This window comes from Sander lucioperca, chromosome 3 (assembly GCF_008315115.2).
Source record: "Sander lucioperca isolate FBNREF2018 chromosome 3, SLUC_FBN_1.2, whole genome shotgun sequence".
NCBI classification, from domain to species: Eukaryota; Metazoa; Chordata; class Actinopteri; order Perciformes; family Percidae; genus Sander; species Sander lucioperca.
The window spans coordinates 17,083,243-17,104,877 of NC_050175.1; the positions used below are offsets into that span (position 1 = coordinate 17,083,243).

The 21,635-nt window shown below is 39.7% G+C and overlaps 2 protein-coding genes across 5 annotated transcripts in view; both read right to left on the reverse strand.

Annotated features, from left to right (window-relative positions):
- Window positions 1-10,746, reverse strand: part of dna2 (DNA replication helicase/nuclease 2) — a 16,516-nt gene extending 5,770 nt beyond the window's left edge. The window contains exons 1-13 of one of the 4 annotated variants that reach the window (XM_035999396.1): window positions 10,727-10,746; window positions 8,231-8,287; window positions 5,741-6,662; window positions 4,495-4,603; window positions 3,929-4,078; window positions 3,552-3,735; window positions 3,226-3,374; window positions 2,866-2,988; window positions 2,413-2,653; window positions 2,153-2,267; window positions 896-1,052; window positions 462-653; window positions 80-322 (exon numbers count right to left, since the gene is read on the reverse strand). In XM_035999396.1, the coding sequence (XP_035855289.1) occupies window positions 80-322; window positions 462-653; window positions 896-1,052; window positions 2,153-2,267; window positions 2,413-2,653; window positions 2,866-2,988; window positions 3,226-3,374; window positions 3,552-3,735; window positions 3,929-4,078; window positions 4,495-4,603; window positions 5,741-6,320 (2,243 nt within the window). In that variant the 5' untranslated portion in view covers window positions 6,321-6,662; window positions 8,231-8,287; window positions 10,727-10,746. Of the gene's footprint in view, window positions 1-79; window positions 323-461; window positions 654-895; window positions 1,053-2,152; window positions 2,268-2,412; window positions 2,654-2,865; window positions 2,989-3,225; window positions 3,375-3,551; window positions 3,736-3,928; window positions 4,079-4,494; window positions 4,604-5,740; window positions 6,663-8,230; window positions 8,288-9,047; window positions 9,445-10,726 lie in introns of those variants that run through there. The other 3 variants (XM_035999395.1, XM_031314370.2, XM_031314369.2) reach the window with 3 other exon arrangements.
- A 539-nt stretch (window positions 10,747-11,285) lies between these two features.
- On the reverse strand, window positions 11,286-14,340 carry LOC116060710 (zinc finger protein 664-like). The gene is made up of 3 exons (XM_031314438.2): window positions 14,009-14,340; window positions 12,243-12,461; window positions 11,286-12,191 (listed from the first exon to the last, which is right to left on the reverse strand). Exons 1-3 carry the CDS (start codon window positions 14,172-14,174, stop codon window positions 11,500-11,502), a joined length of 1,077 nt encoding a protein of 358 aa, XP_031170298.1. The 5' UTR covers window positions 14,175-14,340; the 3' UTR covers window positions 11,286-11,499.
- Between the last annotated feature and the right edge of the window lie 7,295 nt (window positions 14,341-21,635).

The window sequence follows — 21,635 nt, forward strand, 5'->3', positions numbered from 1 at the left end:
AAACAATTCACAGTCCTGTAGTCGTCCTTTGGTTGAAATACTTCAGCCGGCAGGTAGGTATATGCGGGTTCCTTCTCACCTGTCCAGAGTGCAGCTGATCGATGTCATGCTGACCTCAGACAGGTACCCTGTTGCCAAACCAACCAGGCGACCTTCCTGGTCACTAACAACAATGCGATCCCCGCTGGCCAAACCACTGCTGGCCAAACCCTTCTGTGGCACCACACTGCTTCGCTGGAAACGATGGAGAAAAACCCCTTCAGACTGCACGGTCACTGGGCCACTGAGCTGCACATTCCCCACGCAGCTCCCATTCTTCTCACTAGAATCACAGTTCAGAGTAAGCAAATACTGTGCATTAAGCGTTTTGTACAGTATAAACAGTTTTATAAACAAGTGTTTGTATACAATATTGGATTTGACTTTGCTGGGAGTGTAAATTTGAGAGACCAGCTTTTTACCTCTCCTCAGCAGTCTGAAGCCACACACGCTTTCGGCCATTCTTGGCCTCCATGCTGGCAGCCTCTAGGCAGCAGAGCAGCAGCCAATGGGAAAAATAGCTTAGATGTGGTGGGATCAGGTGACCTGTCTCCTGCTCTAGGAAGTCACGCACAACATCCTCGCGGACGTCTGCAGCGCTACCATCGACCACCCTGGAGGAAGGATGAGGACAGGTGTTGAGAAAGAGAAAGAGGGGCGGTAAGCGAGGAAGTGGTGAAAAAAAAAAGACGGAGAGCTTAATGAGACCATTTAACTACTAATTAAACTCACCATCTCAATACTCTACAATAATAGTGGATTGTATAAACTGGCATAGGCTGACTTTAAGATAAGTTTAATAAAATGTATAATGCTTGACATTTCCATGGCTGATAAATAAGTTTATAAAGTCTACCTCTCATATAAAGCACAGTTTCTCTTCTGAGGACAATACTGGCAGGTTTGTCTGTCTGTCACGATTTCAGGAAGTCTAGACAAACGGCTCCGCTTCGCCTCTTTCTCCACACAGTTGTGAATGTGATGAACCAAGGTGTTCCTCAGCTTCAGCAGCTCTGAGATAAAACAGAGTTTAGCAATTAAGCTGATGCAGGACATGCTGCTGTAAAAGAGTGTTTACTGTACCATGGTGTTGTGGTTCAAGCACACACAATTTAGTTAAAAGGGGACTCTGTCTCTCTGGACTCTGACTGTGTGTGTGTGTGTGTGTGTGTGTGTGTGTGTGTGTGTGTGTAAAAAAAAAAAAAAAAAGAATATTACATTTATATAAGATTTTACAATTATTTGAGTAATTTCCCAGTTTGGGATTAATAAAGTCCACCTATCTATCTATATAAAATAACGTTTTGATACAATTGTTCAAAACTGGTGTTGAGCATGTTGGTTAAGCCCATGTGGGTTAAGGCATGGATACCCAAACCGAGACCGACAGTACCCGACGGGCCGGGCTGGGTTTGGACAGATATTTAGAAATTATGGACGGGTTCGGGTCGGGCTCGGTCACATCAGCGCGATATGGCATTCGTTGTAAAATGGTGCAGTGGCTCCTTTAAGAGAGCTCAGTGTGTGTGTAAAGTGGGCAGAAGAGAGATAGAGAAAGAGGAAGCAGGCGTGTAGATGCGACCGAGCAGAGTTGGTGGAATAAGTTTGTTGTACACAGCGTGTGCGGTGTCCGAGATGAACCCCAGACTGAAAGCCAAGTTCATTCATTTGCTCACCAGAAACGGGATTTTAACCTAAACGTTATTCATTTTATAACTTCGGCCATGGAGGTAACGACTCCCCCCTGATTTTCTGACCACGGTCGGAAACAAAGCAATCAGGAAAGGTTAACACATTGAACATTTTAAATTAAACAGCTTATTAACGTGCGCTTGTTGCCCCGTGTGCGCTGATGCGCTCATCTGTTGACATTTCCGAATGCCTTCCTACAGTTGCTTAATAAAAGCTTTCCACACAAACAAACGTACATGTGTCATTAGTATGAGAAAAAAAAAAGAGAATTTAACTGTGTCGGGCTCGGGTCGGGCGCGAACACAAATTTGTTAATGCCCGTCGGGCTCGGGCTGGGTTCGGTCACGGCTCTGTCGGACGTGGGCCGGGCTCGGACAGAAAAATTCGGCCCGATCCGGACTCTAATGTGGGTATACTGTACCTCTGCTGTCCATGTGGCTGGCCACTACAGGATGCAGGTTGCCAGTCTTGAGGTAAAGCAGGAAGCCAGCTTCAGAATTGTATCTCTCCAAGCTCATCAGAGTGTAAAGAATCACCTACACACAGAAAAACAATGGTATATGGACATCTTGAAACCATAGTTGAGTGAGTCAGTCGACCTGCTTAAATGTGCGCATATCAGTGTAAAGCTGCCTTTTAACCTAACCACACCAGTCTACAAGTGTCTGTCCGCCCACCAACCTGACTGCGATGCTCTATCGAGTTTGACTCCTTCCCAGTTTTCAGCTCCAGGGGGACAGTCCTCTCTTCCGGGGTATTGTGACTACCGCTTCGTGGTCTTTGGATTCGAACCCGCGCCGTCACATCGATTTTCCCCTTTAGACCAAATCTCGGTGACCACACATTCTCTTCTATATCTGCCAGCTCTGCTACCGTGACAACAGTTGCCAAGTCCTGACATCTGGTCCGAGCTTTGCTGTTGCTGGGGGTGAGGTCATTGAGACAGAGACAGACATATAAAGAACTTTTTAAAGTGACAAAACCTTATTCACACTGGTTTTAGTTAATTATGCTTTTGATATTCATTACACTGATTTATGCAAGATATGGATACAAAACAAGTTGACTCTGGCAGCGCTAATGAAGTTCTGTTAGCAAATCTGTTGCTCTGTGTGTGTGTGTGTGTGTGTGTACATTTTGAGGCTGATGGCTTTTGGTGTTGGGGAGCTGAGGTATTCCTTTGCCCAATGTTCCAGTGAGGGCAGATAGTCATGCAGTTCCTGCTTCATCTCTTCCTGGCTTACACCCAAACTGTACCTAAAGACAAATGGGCAAAACACAAATGTAACGAAAGAAGCCAGGTGTGAAAAACGTGATACATCACATGCAACACATTAAATTAAATCTACAGGACACATTCACAGATAAATGTTCAGTGCATCTCTGCCGTTTATTTGCGTGATTCAAGTGCTCAGTTAGGAACAACTGCGAATAGTATCATTACAAACATGAAAAGGCCTGCAGCACCCCGTAGGGTATAATCTAACCACTTACATGTCTCCCAGGTACTGAGGACTGCACAGGGCTTGGTTAGCCAACTTAGACAGTGTTTCCAGAGAAAAATCTTTGGCTGTAGCTGCTCTCTGGAAGACCTCATGGACCATGGTGCCGTTTAGCATTTGCTTGGAGCCACCGTCAAAACTCTGCATCACGACGCACAGAAAGAACAGGAAATTGTTAAGCGTATAGCATTGTGTTATTGTGTATGTAAGTGTACTGTCCACTTCCAGATACACTAGGAAGTTTAGGAAACAGACACAATAATCAATCAACATAAAAAACTGAACTGAACAATGAATTGTATTAGAAAAGCCTTTTACCTTGAACATGTCTCCGAGTACTGCACGCCTCATGCAACGAATGGAGCTAGAGATGCTGGTACCTGAGATAAGGCTATCAGGTAGTAAAACCAGGAAGCCCTGCTCCCTGTCCACTACCCAGGATCCAGCATCAGAGCGGCCCTCTAGATGCACCACATCACCATGACAAACAGGCGTCATCTCCCTGGAAATACCCAAGGAATGATCATTTTAGACACATAAAAACTGAGACATACACATAATGAAGACTGTACATATTGAAGTTGAAAAGTCAGTGCTACTGCGGGCTGGATCTGGGCATTGTAGGGAAAAAGGCGCTGAACATTATGATGAAATTGAGGAACTGAATTACAGAAGACCTTAATACAAGGAGTTACCATCCATCTTTCAGCAGACACGTCTCAGTTGGATGTAGAGATTTGGAGCACGAGATGGTGAGTGTTTTATGGCCAGGCCTCTCCCCCACATCTAAAACCCAGTAGCGGTTGTTTAGGCCTCCAGAAAGGATCACATGGTCTGGCACCTTACTGTACGAACAGAGAGTACATATATCATGTATACTACATATAGTGTATACACTTCTTTTTTTTTCCAATCATCTGCCTTTCCGCCATGCATCATTTCTAAACATCTTAATGAATTTAAAAACCTGGAAGAATAAACATATAGATCTTTGTGTCATTGGCAACTTTCCAGTCACAAACTTACTTCAACATGAGGCTACTATCAGCCCACAAAGGGATGAACTGACACAGTGAGATGGAACCCTTTCAGCAGCTTACTGGTCACCAAGTCAATTGCTTGAACTCCCATATACTCCCCATGTGTCATGTGCTCTTACTTCTGCTTCATTTTTATGCCTTTATTATTGACATGAGCAAATTTATCGTCACCTAACCACAGCAACGTTATCCAAGCCAGTGTGTGTTCATGGGTTTCTCACCGGGGTTTTTTGGATTTGTCCTCTGTGACAAGACCCTCATTATGATCCATCTGCTCCGCAAACCAGCTCTCGTCCAACGTGTCATCCACTGATGCCATTCCTGTATTTTCTTTTGTGCGAAAAAGTAGCACAATAAGTAAACAAGTTAGCAGGGGGAAAAAAACTACATTCAAAGAAATGGTTGTGAATTACAGCTGCATGTATACTGTATTAATAGATTGATATTATGATATAATATATATTTTATATATTTTATATTATAATACTCAATCATCTGGATTTTTTATTATTATTGTGAAATAGCTTAAAGCAGCCATATTATGCTCATTTTCAGGTTCATAATTGTATTTTAAGGTTGTACCAGAATAGGTTTACATGGTTTAATTTTCAAAAAACACCATATTTTTGTTGTACTGCACCGCTCTCTCTCACTGCTGCAGATCCTCTTTTCACCTGGTCTCTGTTTTAGCTACAGAGTGAGACCTCTTTTCTTTTTCTTCTTCTTCTTCTGTACTATCTTTGATTGCACTGCACATGTGCAGTAGCTCAGATGTAGATCATGTCAGCTAGCTAGCTCCATAGACAGTAAAAGAAAGGCTGTTTCTACAACTTCAGTCAGTTACAAGGCAGGATTAGCTGGGAGACTTCTAAATGAGGGCGCACATGTAAGTAGTTCTTTTGTAGATTATGGTGAACTTGTGTGTGTTGTAGCAGTGCTTTGCTATTGAGAACGAGGTGGCATGCTAGCGTTAGCATGCTAACGCTAACGCTACGAGCTAATGGTTGCGGTTAGCCTGCTCGTTTCGGCTTGTGACGTCACAAGCCGTGCTGATTTTGAACAGCTCACCCAGAGACTGAAGGCAGGACACATTCAGAAACCGTATCTCACTCTAAACAGCATGGGTGGATTTTTTTCAAAGTTTGTATGTGTGTGGAAGCACCAGAGACACAAAATAACACCCCAAATCCCAGAAAAAGTGATTTTTTCACAATATGGGCACTTTAAAATGTATCTTTTCCTAGTCTTGAATGCTGCATTCCATGTTTTTAACCAAATATCATCACACAGATACTAAAGAGAAACCCTTTTGAACTGTTGCAGATGTGTTTAAGCGGGGTTCAGAGAATTCTGCAACACCCCTTCTTTTTCATCGTAGACAAAAATAGTGTACTATTTGATCAACAACATGCAGTTTTATATACAAAACATGTAGTAGGTGGCAATCAAAACTCCAACTCTGTGTACCTCCAGCTCGCCCCTGATCCGATGATGTCAAATTGTCTCCATCTCCATTCGATGTCACTGTTGTGCTTGTAGCTCCTAACTTGATAAGGTCAATCTCTCCCTCCTTTGCACTTCTCTGTGTTGTAGGTGTGATAGCTTGAACACTAGGTTTGTGCATGTGAGCAGTAAGAGTGTGGGTATCCTTATCCAGACAAGTGTGTGGGTTTCCATTGGCTTTGTCCCCTGTTGCTTTCTGCTCTGTTATCACAGTAAAACCAGAATCTTCCTCCTCTTCATCTCTCTTATGTCTTCTCTGTTCCCCAAAAGAGTTGTTTTCATTAAAGACTACTTCAGTACCTCTGGTGTGACCCTCTGACTTCTCAGACTGGTCACTGGAGAAATGAGGTGTCTTTAAAGGGCCAATCAAAGGCCTTGTTACTTTCAGATTGCTACCTGTAGGGCTGAGCGCAGTTCTTTGGGCCGGTGGATTGGCATTTCTTGGTCTCTTGGCCTTGTGAGACTCTTGAGGAGGGCTGATGAGTCTTTTTACGGAGCCAGAACATCCTTCTTCCCTCTTGGTTTTCCCTCCCTCCTCAGTCATAAGCCTCCGTGCACTCTGCCCTTTGGAGCGGGGACTACGACAGATGGGAGACAATTGGCAAAGCTTCTCCAGGCTCACCACCTCTCTGCTGGGCTGGGGGCTCCGTCGATCTGCATTTCTGGAGGAAGAAGATGAAGCAAGCCTGATCTGACTGATGGGGGTCTCAGGCACAGAGAGGAGAAGATCTGGTGAGGAGGGCAGGAGGTTTTCAAGGTCCCCAAGGATACTCCTCTTTAAGGGGGAATAGGGTCCGAATGTCGAGGTTTCACCATCTATGATCTTAGGTTCAGTCCTGGCTAGTGCAGTGCCAGTGACAGGCAATTTTGTGGAAGATGACAAGTCCTAAGAGCAACACAGTCACATGAGTATTTTAATATATAACCTTAAAATTATTAGTGGTTCATTGCTTATGAAAATCAGTGAGAAATGCAATAGTGCATTACAAGAGATTAGAAAAAGAAGCAAAATTAAAAGTACATAAAAACTGAAAACGTTAAACAGAGAGACAAGCAGGGAAATAATAGAAAACAATATACATAAGATAAAATACATTTATACAAATAAATGTGTTTAATAATAAAATGAGCAAGAAAGTAACATCCTTGACAAAAGCAACTTCAAGAGGCGTGTAATGAGTTCAAGAGTAAAGAAGAATGTGCTGGAAAAACAAACAACAAAACACACAGAAAGTAGATGTAGTAGATACCATATTTATATTCTATTAATTGTCTGTGATTTTTTTAAACCTAATGTGGTTATAGATGTTGTCTTTTCCTGCTCTTAAAGGCTGTATTATAGCAATTTGCAGTTAAGTGCTAGCATTCTTTGAATGTATATGCCTCTATATATTTGACTACTATATGCACATTACTAATAATTACCTCTCCAAATTCTCATAATGGCATTAAGTAATAAGGCTAAGTTTAAAACAATATAAAATCTCCGTTAGTTAAACATTTTGATAGTATGAAAAGTACAGAGGCTATACAAAAATCAGATTTCAATGAAAGGCAGGCTCCACAGATGAAACAGGGAAGAAAATCAACTGATCCTTAACCAAACTTTTTCTGTACCAGCAATGTGTGCAGGTCGTTAATAAAAGAATTATCCTATTTTGTGTGCCTAGGACTTTTTTCTCCCTTTTAGCCGTGGTTTCAAGTATCTTGTTTTATACTAGTATTGTATCTTAATACTTGAACAATGGCTGTAACACTACTACTTCAAACCTCTAATATTGACTGTTTATTTGTGTTTTATCCTACTGTCTACTTTATTCCCTTAAAATGACCATATTTAATGCTAAATGCTTAATGCCCATATTTAATGCTGTCTTTTTTTAACTTTATCCTTGCACTACTATAGTTTTTATATTATATGTTTTTAATATCATTTTTTATATAAATATGTTTACATTATTCTCTTATATTGTCCATATTTAATGCTGGTCCTAGACTTTATCCTTGCACTATTGGACCTATTTGCACTACCACCATGACACACACTCTCATACTGAATCACAGGGTCAGTTCCTGCCCTGTCACTGCAAGCATCTCATGCTTATACATCCCTTAGTACATTCATGTAGATTTTTAATTTTATTTAGTATTTTTTATTGTATTGTCCATGCTATTCATGTGGATTTCCTTTTTTATCATCTTGTTTGTGATGTATGTGAATGTTGTGTGTGATGTCTGAAGCTACTGGGACCTCGAATTTCCCCTTGGGGATCAATAAAGTACCTACCTATCTAGCTACCAAAGTTTAAAATTATGGTATCATGACAACCTTATTAAGTAATAATATCAAGATAAGGTTTTGAAAGTCCTGTCAAGACTTGAAGAAAAAAAAGACAAAAAGAGAAGGCAGCAAAGAGAGAAACAACTAACTAAAAGAAAATAAATACAATATACCTTGTGGTGATTTTGAGAGGAAAAGAAGGATGAGATGTTCTTCTGGCCCCCGGGTGCCTGACACAAAGCACAAAGCAAACAATTACCAGCATTTTACTGTTTTGTTTGCCTTCCAGCAAAGCAGAGCATCTTTTTTCCGAATGTAGAAAGTATCATCACCCACAAACACTTCACATCAAGTCATCAACAACCAAGCATGCGTCAGTAATAAACTCCTGGTAACAGCAATAACTCAATGTTCATTTAGACAATACAGATTGGCAACACAGGCCCAAAAAGTTACATATTTATCTGATATGCCATTTAAAAAGTCACTTATGTAAAACGTATCGTTGTCTGTGTATGAATAAGGTGTTTTTGTTTCAGATAACCTACATTGTTGACCAGAAAAAAAGATGGCTGCACTAGAGGGATCAATAGAAATCAATCAAACCAGACAGAGACACAGCTGAGCTTATTTCTGTGAGTGATTTGTATAAGTCTTTACATTTCTGTGAGTGATTTTATGTATGAGAGATATATGTGTGTTTGTTGTGTTATGGTTGTCTAAGCTACTGGATGCCTAAAATTCCCCTCGAGATGAATAAAGTGTGTGTGTGTCTGTTGACCAGAAAAAGAAAAAAAAGATGGCTGCACTAGAGGGATCAATAGAAATCAATCAAACCAGACAGAGACACAGCTGAGCTAATAAGAGACTGCAAACATAATAAACGAAGACAAGTTACACATGTAACCGCCGCACTAGAGGCTGGTTCGGTACTAATCCTCCAAATGTTCTCGTCATAGAAAAACCGCCAGCTAACCCTTCTGAACTTACCTTGGTTTTCTTCAGTTTGCTTCGGATCATGGCGACTCTGATTAAACCACAGGCAGGTGTATGTATTTATGTGCGTTTCTTCCCGACAGCCAGCTTGTCTACTAGAGGTAAATGAGCTGGATATCTTTTTAGCTAACAGACCAACGGCGTTGTCAACGGAAGGCTAACCTCACCGACACCAGCCATCCAAAGAGAGCTTATTTTGCTTTGAACGACTTTGCATCTTCACAACCAGGAGGTTATTAACTAACGTTACTTTGCCGTGAAAACTACCGGACTGGTTCAATGTTTGTCTTCTTGATGTTCCCGATGTCTCTCCAGTGTTTTCAGGATGTTTAAAAGTCTGGGGCGCCAAAGTTTCAGCTTCGCGCAACGGAAATGACATCAAGTGCATTTCCGCTAAAACTTTTTTTTTTTTTCTCTCCAACAGTGACAAAATAAAATAAAAACTCAGCAGGAATAAACGTTAACTGAAAAAATAAGTTGTACACTTAGCCGTGGTACTTAATAGTTCCTATATTCTATGTGGAACAATATTAATTTCTTTTTTAAGGACAACAAAGTCGTATCAGTGATATTGAGCATGCTGATGAAGGTGGGAATGGTAGGTGTTGCTAATAGCTACAGAAAAAAACAAGTAAGTGGATAAGAATAATTTAAAAAAGAATTCCTCTCTACCTCTTGTTGGAGAAAGATCTATCAACGTTTTCCAAGAAATAATGTTTAAGGGATAGTTTGTATCCCTATTTGTCAATTGGGAAAAGCAGTTATTAAATATTATTCCATCAAAGCCACTAAATATGTTTTTGTATTAGTCAGAAAATGTAATGATGCAGTAATGCCTTTGATACCTTTTTGTTTTTCTGTGCCGATACATCAGTGCACCTTGATGTGGCCTCTACGTATCTAAAATTAGATGCTACATCTGATGAAGATGATATACTACATATTTAAAGAGCTATTGTTTTAATACTGATGAAACTCAGGTACCACCCAAAACCAAAAAGAGGCGGTATCATCCTGGAGGGGTGAACCACTACGGCGGCTTTGTGTTTGTTAGCAGCACAGCTGAACTCTCAGGGGTCCGGTGGCCCTTAACTATGTCAGGAAATGCATTCTGCACCATAATAGCGCTACTGACAGTGAAATATTTCTCACTGACCTCAAATTTGCCACACCGATCAGCTCTCTCCTACAGTCGTCATGTCAACATCTCATCTTTGAGGCATGATATCCAAAATAATTTGCAGCTGAGTCTACCTAGTTTTTTTAATTTCTAAGACTCAACCTATTTTATACAGTCTTCCCTCAACTAAGACCTCATTTGCCTTTTTTCAAGTGCATACTTTCATCTACAGCCTGTAAAATATTGCACAATCAGTTTGGCCAGTGATTACACAGTATATAAAACCTAAAGTGAGGCTCACCAACAGTTATTTTTTTCTTTAGGTTTTACCAAATAGCAACTATTTGCTATCACATCAGTTAATATATCCAGAAATGAGCAGAGTATACAGAAAAGAGAATAAACCAAACATACTTAAACAGCCACACCCAGAGAAATTAGTATTGCAGCAGAGGAGTAATGCTACTACAGCATGATAAGCTTTAGGTAGTTATTGCTTCTTCATATCAGTACGTGTTGTGCCATTAAGGATTAAAATGCAGTGTTTACTTACCCTATTTTCTCAGGCAGGTTGCCATTTATGTGAACACGTCTGGGGTCTTTGTTTTATGTTAAAAAAGAAAAGAAAACTTGTATCTCACATGCTGTAGGTAGGTCAGCCTTTTCCTGGAAAAGTTACTAAAGCACTCACATCCATCTGATAAAACTAGGTGCAGAACAGAAGAACATTTATCAGGCTGAGAAATAGAGTTTGCATTCAAGTTATGCTCCCATGAAATATTTATTTATTGCCACAAAGGGGAAGTTTCAAGTGTCCCGCTCAGATTCCAGAGTTCTGGTAGGAAGTTCAAGCTCACTATCTGTCTTTAATGTGGACTTTGATACGACGATAACTAACTAATGTGTGAGTCATATGATTTGCAGTTGAACAGCTATCACACCCTCCGGTGCTTTTATCATTGGAAAGCTACAGACAGGGTGGGCAAGTATTGAGAAACAAAAACAGTTTTGTTGTGCTCTTTTTATAGGATTTGTTGACAATAACGAAAATATTTCATTCTTGAATACTAGAAAGGTCATCGCTGGAGAAAAAAATACAAGAAGAATGACTCGTGATGATTTTTGAGGACATAATAATGCCCCCTTGCTTTATTTAATGTCACCAGGAGAAACATACACTATTACAACTTGCTGAGTATAATACAGCAAAACTATATAGCAACAACTCATAGAAAAAATGGGGTTTTATTTTATACATTTGCTTTGTCCATTCTACCTAGGAATTTATCAAATAAATAACGGAGCGAATATAATAATTTCACCAGTCTAGAGATTCTCTGCGTGAGTCTTCATATGAATAATTAAATGGGAGCGCCGAATGAATCTTTTTCCACAAGCAGTGCAACTATATGGCCTCTCCCCTGAATGAGTCTTAATGTGGCGTGTTAAATTAGACTGAGCACTGAATTTCATATTACATACAATGCAAATGTAAGGTTTCTCACCAGTGTGAATTATTGTGTGCTTAATGAGATCCGCTTTCTCTCTAAAACTTTTTCCACAGTCAGTACAGATGTGAGGCTTCTCTCCCGTGTGGATTCGAATGTGGGCGTTCATGTTTCCAACTTGTGTGAACCCTCTGCCACAGAAACTACACGTGTACGGTTTCTGTCCGGAGTGAGAGTTCATGTGAGTCTGCAGATATGAGCGCTGGATGAAACTTTTACCGCAAACACCGCAACTGTAAGGTTTCTCTCCTGTGTGTGTCTTCATGTGGCGAGTCAGAATGGATTTAATTCTGAAATTCTTGTTGCATATGCTGCAGGTGTACGGCCTGTCTGCTGTCTCACCAGCTTGCTGTGGTTTCTTCCTGTTTACACCTGAGTGAAATCCTCCACTGTCTCTCCATTCACAGTCACTAACTTCACTCATCTGACAGTCACTGGTTGGCTCTGATGCACCACAGCCTTCTTCATCAGGTTCTGATTTCAACTGTTCACATGATCTGCTGGGCAAATTGTCTTCTTTATTTTCAGCTTCTTGGTTTCGATGTGGGAACTGTCTTCTATCGCCATCATTCCTTTGCACATAAATTATATTGAACATTGCGTCTTTGGTATCAACCTCTTCTTGCTGCTTTTCCCCTGCCTGAGTGGTCCACAGTTCCTCCTCCTGCTCTTCTTTAATCTGCGGGGGCTCCTGGTCATCCTCACACAGGTCAGTCTTCTTCTCACAGTGATACTGCTCAGAGGGAGCCTCCTCTTCCTGGACAGAGAGCTGCAGGGGGGCTGCACAGTATCACACATGAGAAAAGAAATGTAAGCCTTAGTTTCATCAAATATTTCGATTTGCAAATATTTAGCAGAGAGCGAGAGAAGGCAGGCATTAAAATGTGTCCCAGCATATACAAATCTCAGAATTTTGCATGGGTATGTTATGATGGGTAGTCTGCTCATGAATAGATGTAAACAACAGCAGTATAACTACAGTCTTTCTTTCCACAAGACAACACATGCAATGGTGCTTATATTTTAATGGCTTCCTGTTTACGAAATGAAAGGGTATGCTTTGTGATGATCTCCTTGCAAACAAAAGTTTATAAAAACAAAAATAAACAATGTAGATCGACTTACAAATGCAATGCATATCAAACAAGTCAGCTTCATTACAGCACTCATTTTGTTACAACAGTTTGTATTACGATATGCACAATTTAAGTACAAGTTTTGGGGTCACGCTTCATCATGTTTTTAATGCTGTGGGGGAGATGATAAAGGTAATAAAATCGCCTCTGTGTTGGTTCGTGGCTAGTAGGTGCTTTTATATAGGCCTAATACTGTATCTGAAGTCTCTTTCCCGAAATTAAGCCTTGGTGCAGAATTACAGCCACAATGAGCTTTCCTTAGGATGTGCCATTTCTGTGTCTGTAGCTTTGTGGAGGAGAAAGGTGGAGGGTGGGGGTGTGGCCTTGACCAACTGCCATGCCAAATTCTCTGAGTGGGCAAAGCAGAGAAAGGGGAGGTAACCTTCCTCCTTATGACCTCATAAGGAGGAGATTCCAGATCGGCCCATCTGAGCTTTCCTTTTCTCAAAGGCAGAGCAGGATACCCAGGGCTCGGTTTACACCTATCACCATTTCTAGCCACTGGGGGACCATAGGCAGGCTGGGGGGACTCATATTAATGTTAAAAAAAACTCATAAAGTGAAATGTTCATGCCATGGGGCCTTTAACACAATCTGAAATGACTATTAATGTGACATTACCATATAGCCACCATTAATTATAAATAAACAAGATAGCATCACAGGCAAAATATTGTGTACTACTAATCTCATTTAGGCACTTATGAGGGATATTATGGATTTAGGACAGAATCACATATAATCATATAGTCGTAATAAAAAAAGATCTCTATTTGATAATAGATAGCAAATAAACTGTTCCCAATGGCTTTTGTTTGCCTTTTCAACTCCACTCATCCCTCTTTCTTCTCCAAACTGTTTGACAGGAGAGAGGTGGAAGTGAGGTATGAGAGGACGGTAAGAGGTGAAAAGGCTTTGGGAGCCATGTCCTGTTGCCTATAGTCCCTACCAAGGTACCAACAAAACCATCGTTTGGCACATTTTGCCAGTGACAGCCATTTTGCATCCCCCTCCTCCCTTCAGGGATGCAAAATGGCGCTACTTGCTGTCTCCTAACAAGTATTTAGAGTGGCCCAGCTGGTTCCAGTACATCTTAACAAACGCAATTCTTTCTGATTTAACAGGAGTAAAGACCTCCCAGTGTCAGCGCTGCTCAGAGGCTAAAGTTAACCTGCCGTCAACGTAACTTACCTTTCCACCCGGCCAGCCTTCTTCGTTGTTGGTCGACCTCCTGTTTTGAACGAAAAACTATCTCCTCATAGTCTTTAATAGTTGTTTCAAAGATGCTGAATATGTCCTCAGCGGCGGCTTTCAGTCGCTCATTGACCAAAGCTTTTAGTTTCTCTGTTTTGAACATTTCCGCTGATGACAGAAGACCACCAGTCTGTCTGACTGTTCCCTGGATCCTCCTCACGGGCTGACAGAAGACTGGCTGCTCACTTGGGTTGCCACATATCGCGAGAGAAACAAGCAATCTCAGATGATTCCTTAAACAATTATTTGTGTTAGCCAGACTCACTCCCCATCTTCTGTCTTTGGAATAATACGGGTTTAAAATAAAGCTGATGAAGCACTTGATGAAGATGGACTTCACATGTATTGGTACATAGGCTGACAATTAGGCTATTTCTATTAACACCTACATTTGTAACTAATAGAGTGGGCCAATCGATGTGTTTTATGCAGTAGGAAAGTAGCAGACAGTGAAGTGGACATTGTTTTTTACACAAAAATGTGCTAAACATGCCCAAGGAAACTGCCTGTAAAGATAACAATTCAAACAATCCATACACACAAACATAATTAACGGACATGGCAACACAGGTGGCTGACAAACTAAGGCACACACTTGCACAATGGACCCAGTCCATGATAGAGCTTTGCTTCCACCAACTGGCCATGAAACAAAACAACACCAGAGGATTGAACAATTTCAACCAATTATCTGATGTAACATTTGTAGTCCATTTATTTTAGCAGTGGTATCAGCCAGTTAATATGTTATGTTGAATTTCATGTTGCAGTTTAATGTAAAAAGCTTAAAAGACTAAAACAGGAACAAATTTACTGTTTGGATTGACTGTTTTATTATGTAAAACCACCTACCTACACCTACAGTAAAATGCCTACCTGCCTGCCTCATGGCCTGCCTTGGCTAGAATAAACCAGATTTGCAGTTGCTGACCAGCAGATGGCAGCAGATATCCACCTGCAGTCTGTCAGTGAAACTCACAAAACATAGTCTACCGTGTGAGAAAAGTTTAGGGTCAACTTTCTGAGACACTAGACAATTTGACACTTTAAAATGCCAACATTGTTATCATTATGAATAACTCCATGAGATGTAAACCAAGGTAGGATAGGTTAACTGACACTTTGTAACAGGCATTTTATCCTTCCTTACTTTATCATTATTACATATCATATTTTATTTTATTCTATTTATAGAACTTTGTTTACCATTTTCTTCTCTGTTAGCTTGTTACTTTGGGTCCCAGCCAGGCATTTGAAAAATACAAGAGATACCATTCATGGTATTGTTAGTTTAGACGTGAGGATTAAAGTCCTCTGTTTCAGTGTGTGGTCAGACAATAACATACCAGTGGGGGGCCCACACACACACACACACACACACACACACACACACACACACACACACACACACACACACACACACACACACACACACACACACACCAGAACAGATATCATGTAAACTTTACATGTGCGTCCATCCACAGCAATATAGACTTTTGGCATCTGGTCTGTGTCTTCAGCTGCTAGTCAAATGGAAAAAATAGAAGAGTAAAATGAAGCTTTTAAAGTGGCTATGCTCACAGGTGGCACTCTTGGTATGTGCACATCCTGACACTGTGGCCTTGTGTTTACACTTTACTGTGAACTGGTATAAACACGTACAAAAGAGTTTTCAGACAGACTAAAAATGAAGAAGATAGTACTTCAGTGTTCCATCGTCTTTTAGCTAATGTATGTAAACTTTTGGGAAATAGAAATGAATACGTAATATAAAATTAATAGTGTTGTCTGTATGATTTTGGGACAGAGACCCTGTTTCAAACAAAAATAAAGTAGGTCTACTAAAACAATAACTCTCTGCAATACCACCACGACCAATACACTGCGACATAACATGTAAACTGCTGTTACAGAGCAATTTTAGTATTTACATTGCCTCTCTGTCCCCCTGTAGGTCCAGATGTCAATCATACATGCAGAGCATTGACATAAGGATTTTATTTACTTCCATGCTTCTTAATCTTAAGTTGATTGTATTGTTGTTAACACAATAAGAACACATTCTAGTGTCATTTATAGCCATTCAAGTTTTTAATCATCCTCACTCTGCACTTTAGAGAATCATGGGCGATATTCAGGGATACCACATACTAAGGACTGGTTTATCAGATTTCTTTCAGTTCTGTTCAGGAGTTTGATTACATATCAGAGCTTCCTCAATTATTCTGCCCCTGATAGCAGCTGGCACCCTCCTAAAACGTGATTCAGCCGTGGTCATTTTCTTCTGGACAGCTACAGTATATTAGATGTTTGTCAAAGAGCTGTAATTGTTCTCTCGTTGTACCACAGTGTATCAGTTCTCCAAAACTTAGTACAAATATGACTGTACCACATCTAGTATCAGTTCATGCTATTACAAAACTGTAAAAGAGTAGTGTTACTCCAAAAAAGACACAGGTCTAGTCAATTTACCAAGTTTTGTACAAGTAAAACTAAAAAGCTCCTTTTTTTAAATAATCTTTTTTAATTTTTTGTTTAATTATTCTTTTTTTTTTTTTAGATAATTTTTTGGCCATTTTAGCCTTTAATAGACAGGACAGCTGTTGACAGGAAAGGGGGGAGAGAGAGAGGGGGAAGACATGCAGCAAATGGCCGCAGGTCGGACTTGAACCCTGAGCCGCTACATTGAGGACTGAGCCTCTGCATATGGGCACTTCTCTACCAGGTGAGCTACCAGCTACCCTTATTATTCATTTCTAACTGCAAAACAGTATGCAATAGAGATTAGTTTATAGTACATAGTGTATGATGTAATACTTTGTCTCAAATGATCCAAATTAGCCCAATTATTTAATGAAGATTTAAAAGAAATGCTCATTGTCTTTTCCATGGCTTTAATAAAAACACCCACACTGTAGTCATATCTATTTGCCTTTTGGAGTGTAATACAAAGAGAATGAAAAACAAGATCATAGTTTGACACAATCAAATTCTAACTTTGATTCTAACATGTAGCTTGCAAAAGTCACAGTGCTAATGTAGAGTTTGACTCCACTCTTCATCCAGTGCCCACATCTGAGTTTGACTTGACCCCTGTTGTGCATTGGGAATCTATTGATATACATTTGCTGAGCTGTCAGTTCACTGCTGCTTAAACTCTATCTATCTTGTCATTGTTATCTCGTCAAATAGTGGGAGCAGCAGGATGAGTCTCTGCCACGAGCTGGCTGTGATCCTCCATGATGCATTTATCCAAAAGCTGCAGCCCTGTGAGGGGTGAAGAAATGACAATCAGTAAACTCTGGTGTCTTCTGCATATTTACGTCACTTGGCTGAGTCATTCACTCGTTTCCCTTGTTTGAACTGTTTCATCAAGTCAAGTCAACTTTATTGTCAATTCTGCAATATGTGCCAGACATACAGAGCAATTGTAAATACATTTCTCTCCGACCCACGGTCCAATAAAGACATGGACAACAAGTATGATATAAAATATAAGAAATATTTATATACATATATACTGTATATATCTTTGTTACAAGCCCTGGATGTTTCCCTGCCTCACCACCCCTTCTTACAAAGGTCAAAGCCAAATTTAGAGAATTAAAGAAAGAAAAGTGAGAAAGGGACAGAGGACAGATTAGTCTTTGGTAGAGTCATTAGTAACATACATTTAACAAAGCACCCGAATGGCTGACTCTATTGACCTTTCCATCTCTTCCTACATATTAATGATCAAGCTATTTAATTCACACAGTCATGTGTCGCTCATTAAGCACTCAGTCAAGTCTTTCAACGACTAGATTGCACGTCTCTCTTCATAGTCAGCTTGCAGCTTAATAACATTAATGATGGCTCTGTTCTATTCAAGTGTCCCAGTAAGTCATGCCAGTGTGACAGTGAGCCAGCATGCACAGTACCAGGACCCTGAAACTGAAGCAGCTACATGGAATTCAACCATCATTTTTTGTTATTATTTACACCTGTGCTTTTACTACTGTTACATGTCAAATGTGGTATGTGAAACAGGTCTATGATGTACTAGAAGGTGCATGTAAAATGTCCAATATATAAAGTCTATATATATATATATATATATATATATATATATATATATATATATATATATATATATATATATATATATATATATATATATATATATATATATGAGGAAGTGGACTTCATTTCACCTCAGGATAAGACCAAGTTTAATTAACCTTACATTTAAACACAGGTGAAAGCACCTCACATATGCAGATTTAAGTGTGATCAGCCAGAAACGCAATGATGGAATGAAAACAGGCTCAGTGCAGAGCAGAGTCAGGGGGCCCTCCTGCGCAGTGACACCTATTCAGCTGTGTGTGTGTGTGTGTGTGTGTGTGTGTGTTTGTGTGTGTGAGCACACGTTGGTATGTAAGGCAGAGGGTAGGAATTAATTATGAATAATGAGTTGATTAGAATGTCATCCCACAAGCCTATATTACAAAAGGAGCCCATGCACATTTGAAACACACAACTCAGTGCACACATACAGCATGACAACACACCCACAGGAATATTCAGACACCACAGCACACACTTCCATGCTCAACAGTGTACTGCCTACAGTCAGATATCGTGTTGCACAGATGTACATCTTCATCTGCACTGCTTTCATATCCACGTTCATATCTGTTTACGCTCTTTCGCACTATTCATCTGCCCTGGCATGCTCAACCATTCTCCATGCCTTTGTTGTCATACATTTTTTGTACATCTACTGATCTACTTCACCATCTAGACCACAACCTGCACCAACTGTATACTGACTGTTTAATACATTTCAGCATTTATATAGTCTGCCTATTCATGTATATCTGATCTACATCACTATCTAGACCACACTCTGCACTAATTGACTCTCTAATACATCTCAGCATTTATATAGACTGTCTATTTGCACTAACTGTATATTGACTCTTTACTACACTGAGCATCTTCATAACTGTCTATTCATGTTTTACTGTGTTATTACTGATTTACATCACTTACTATACCACAACTTGTACTAACTATATACTGACTCTTCACTACATTTCAGCATTTATATAGACTGTCTATTCACATATATTGTGTTAAAACTGATCTCTATCACTATATAGACCACAATTTGCACTTACTGTATTTTTGACTCTTTACTACATCTCAGCAGTGATACAGACTGTCTATTTATGTTTATCGCGTTTCGCATATCCATCGACTTAGTTACACCTCACTTTGCGCCGGGCTTTGTAATGCCTACTTATTCTGTACTTTTTCTGTACCTTATGTAGCCTATTGTATTCTGTATTCTTGTATTGTATTGTATGTGAAACTGTATGTTGTCTTGCACGCGTATGGTTTTCTTGGAAAGGTCGCTGTTGAAAATGAGAACCTGTTCTCAACGGCTTACCTGGTTAAATAAAGGTTAAATAAAAAAATAAATAAAAGACTGGACTCTGTTGGTTTGGGCTGGCAACATGTCAGATTCTCACACTGCAGTTCCACCTTTACACGTTCAAGTTTATTTTCTATTATGGAATTATTATTAATAATTATATTATTATTATAACACTTTGGTGCATAAATTGCATGAACTTAAGTCACTCCACACTATGTAGATTTGCAAAACATAGATCAAAAGCTGTATGTTTCTACCACTCATCCATTACTTTGAGCTATTTCCAATTCTCTGCTTGCTCGCTAACTAGTAGTAACCTTTGTTGCTACTTTGTATTGCAGACAAAAGGCTAAAAGAGGAAATACACTGGTAATTATTCTATTTTTCTTTTGAGGACATTAGTTATGTACTGTTTTGCTATGACCTCAGAGACAACAATTTTGCCTTTGCAGTCATATCAACGCAATATTTCTCCTCAAGTATATTACACCAGTGAGATGGTGTGTGAGAGATTTTTAGATCAACTTGTAAATTAAAAAGTAGCAGAAGTCAAAGAGGCAACTGCAGTACTCGAGCAGGCATAGGAGGCATTAACTATCGTGGCCCAGAAGTTCAAAGCACAGTAACATTTCATAAAACAAATGGATAAAACAAAAAACTATAACAAGTTAGATGAACAGTACTGCCTGTGTTAAAGAGTTTGATTGACTGTCAAACATTTGTGTAAAATGAACATACATGGTGTAATAAATCCCACATTTCACTACCCTGACCCTGTTCAACTGTTTCTCTTTTTGGTTTCGTATATCTACAGAACTATAGGCACAATTATTCTACATCCTCCTGCCATCAGAACTCCTCCTTTCTAGTATAACTCTGCTGGTGGAGAATGTAGGCTAAAAGTGCACTTTTAGGTCTCAAAACAAGACAAAGCAAGCTAAAAATATCTGATGGTAATACCTATAAATACTCTTTCAGCTCACAGTGATCAGTATTTATTTCGTATGTAAATTTGTGGTGTGAAATGTAAACGTGCATTCTGTTATGTGAAATGTGGTTTTCTTTTAGCCACGCTAACGGAAGTCTGTTGCTTGGTCCACCACTTTGGTCCAGACTGAAATATCTCAACAAATATTGGATGGATTACCATGCTATTTTGTACAGGCGAATGGTGCCCAGAGGATGATGCCATATGGCTTTTTCCTCTAGTGCTACCATGAGGTTCACATTTTTAGCTTTTAAGTTAAATGCCTCCAGAACTAGGATATGGATTGTCATGAAGTTTGGTGCAATTGTGTATAATCAATCTTTTAGATTCTGTCCATGGTTTCTCTAGCTTACCTTTTCATTTTCAAGCTCATTGGCCTTGTTCTTTTCCAACTTGGAACCCAAACAGAGTAAATACAGTTTGTCACCTAGGGCCCAATTTCATTACAAAAAAATACACTCTTTGGGGACTGACCAGAAAACTGCCTGAATCCAGACCTATAAAACTAAATTTCAGTTTCCTAACTGCATGATCTTTAATTACTGTGTTCACAGGAGAAACAGAGATGATGTACAGACATTACAGATTGGAGACTAGATAAGTGTCGACTTCATAATTACATATTACAGTAAGTAAAAGCAGCTATTTGCTACTGTGGGAAAATTTGTTTCATGTCATCTGGATGATTGCATCTTTGATTACATCTTTCTTGTGCTTTTGTGGTTCACACAGAGGATGTTGTGTTCGTTGCTGCTTTTCAGACTCATTCTATTTCTGTTGTTAGTTTATTGAGTGTTGTCATCAGTGTTAATGCCAGCGTCAGATCAGATCAGATTACCAGACAAAAAAATGAGTCTCACATAATGTTGGTTGTCATGGTGTGGTCATTTGGTTGATACATTCAAAACAATGTATCTGCTTGGTCTGCTCCAATTAATAAAAATCTAATTTCTATGCAGTCACAATGAGAGGAGTATATGGATGTGGAGTATGGCCACTATAGACATGGTTCTAATGTGGTATGAATACATGCATGTGGTGAGCTGATCTTTGAGAAACAAGTAGCATCATGAGCCAATTATAGTTCCACTCTGTAGGTCTGTGAAAAGCCACGTGGCTCTAAAGACACACCTCTCCATCGACATTCCTGC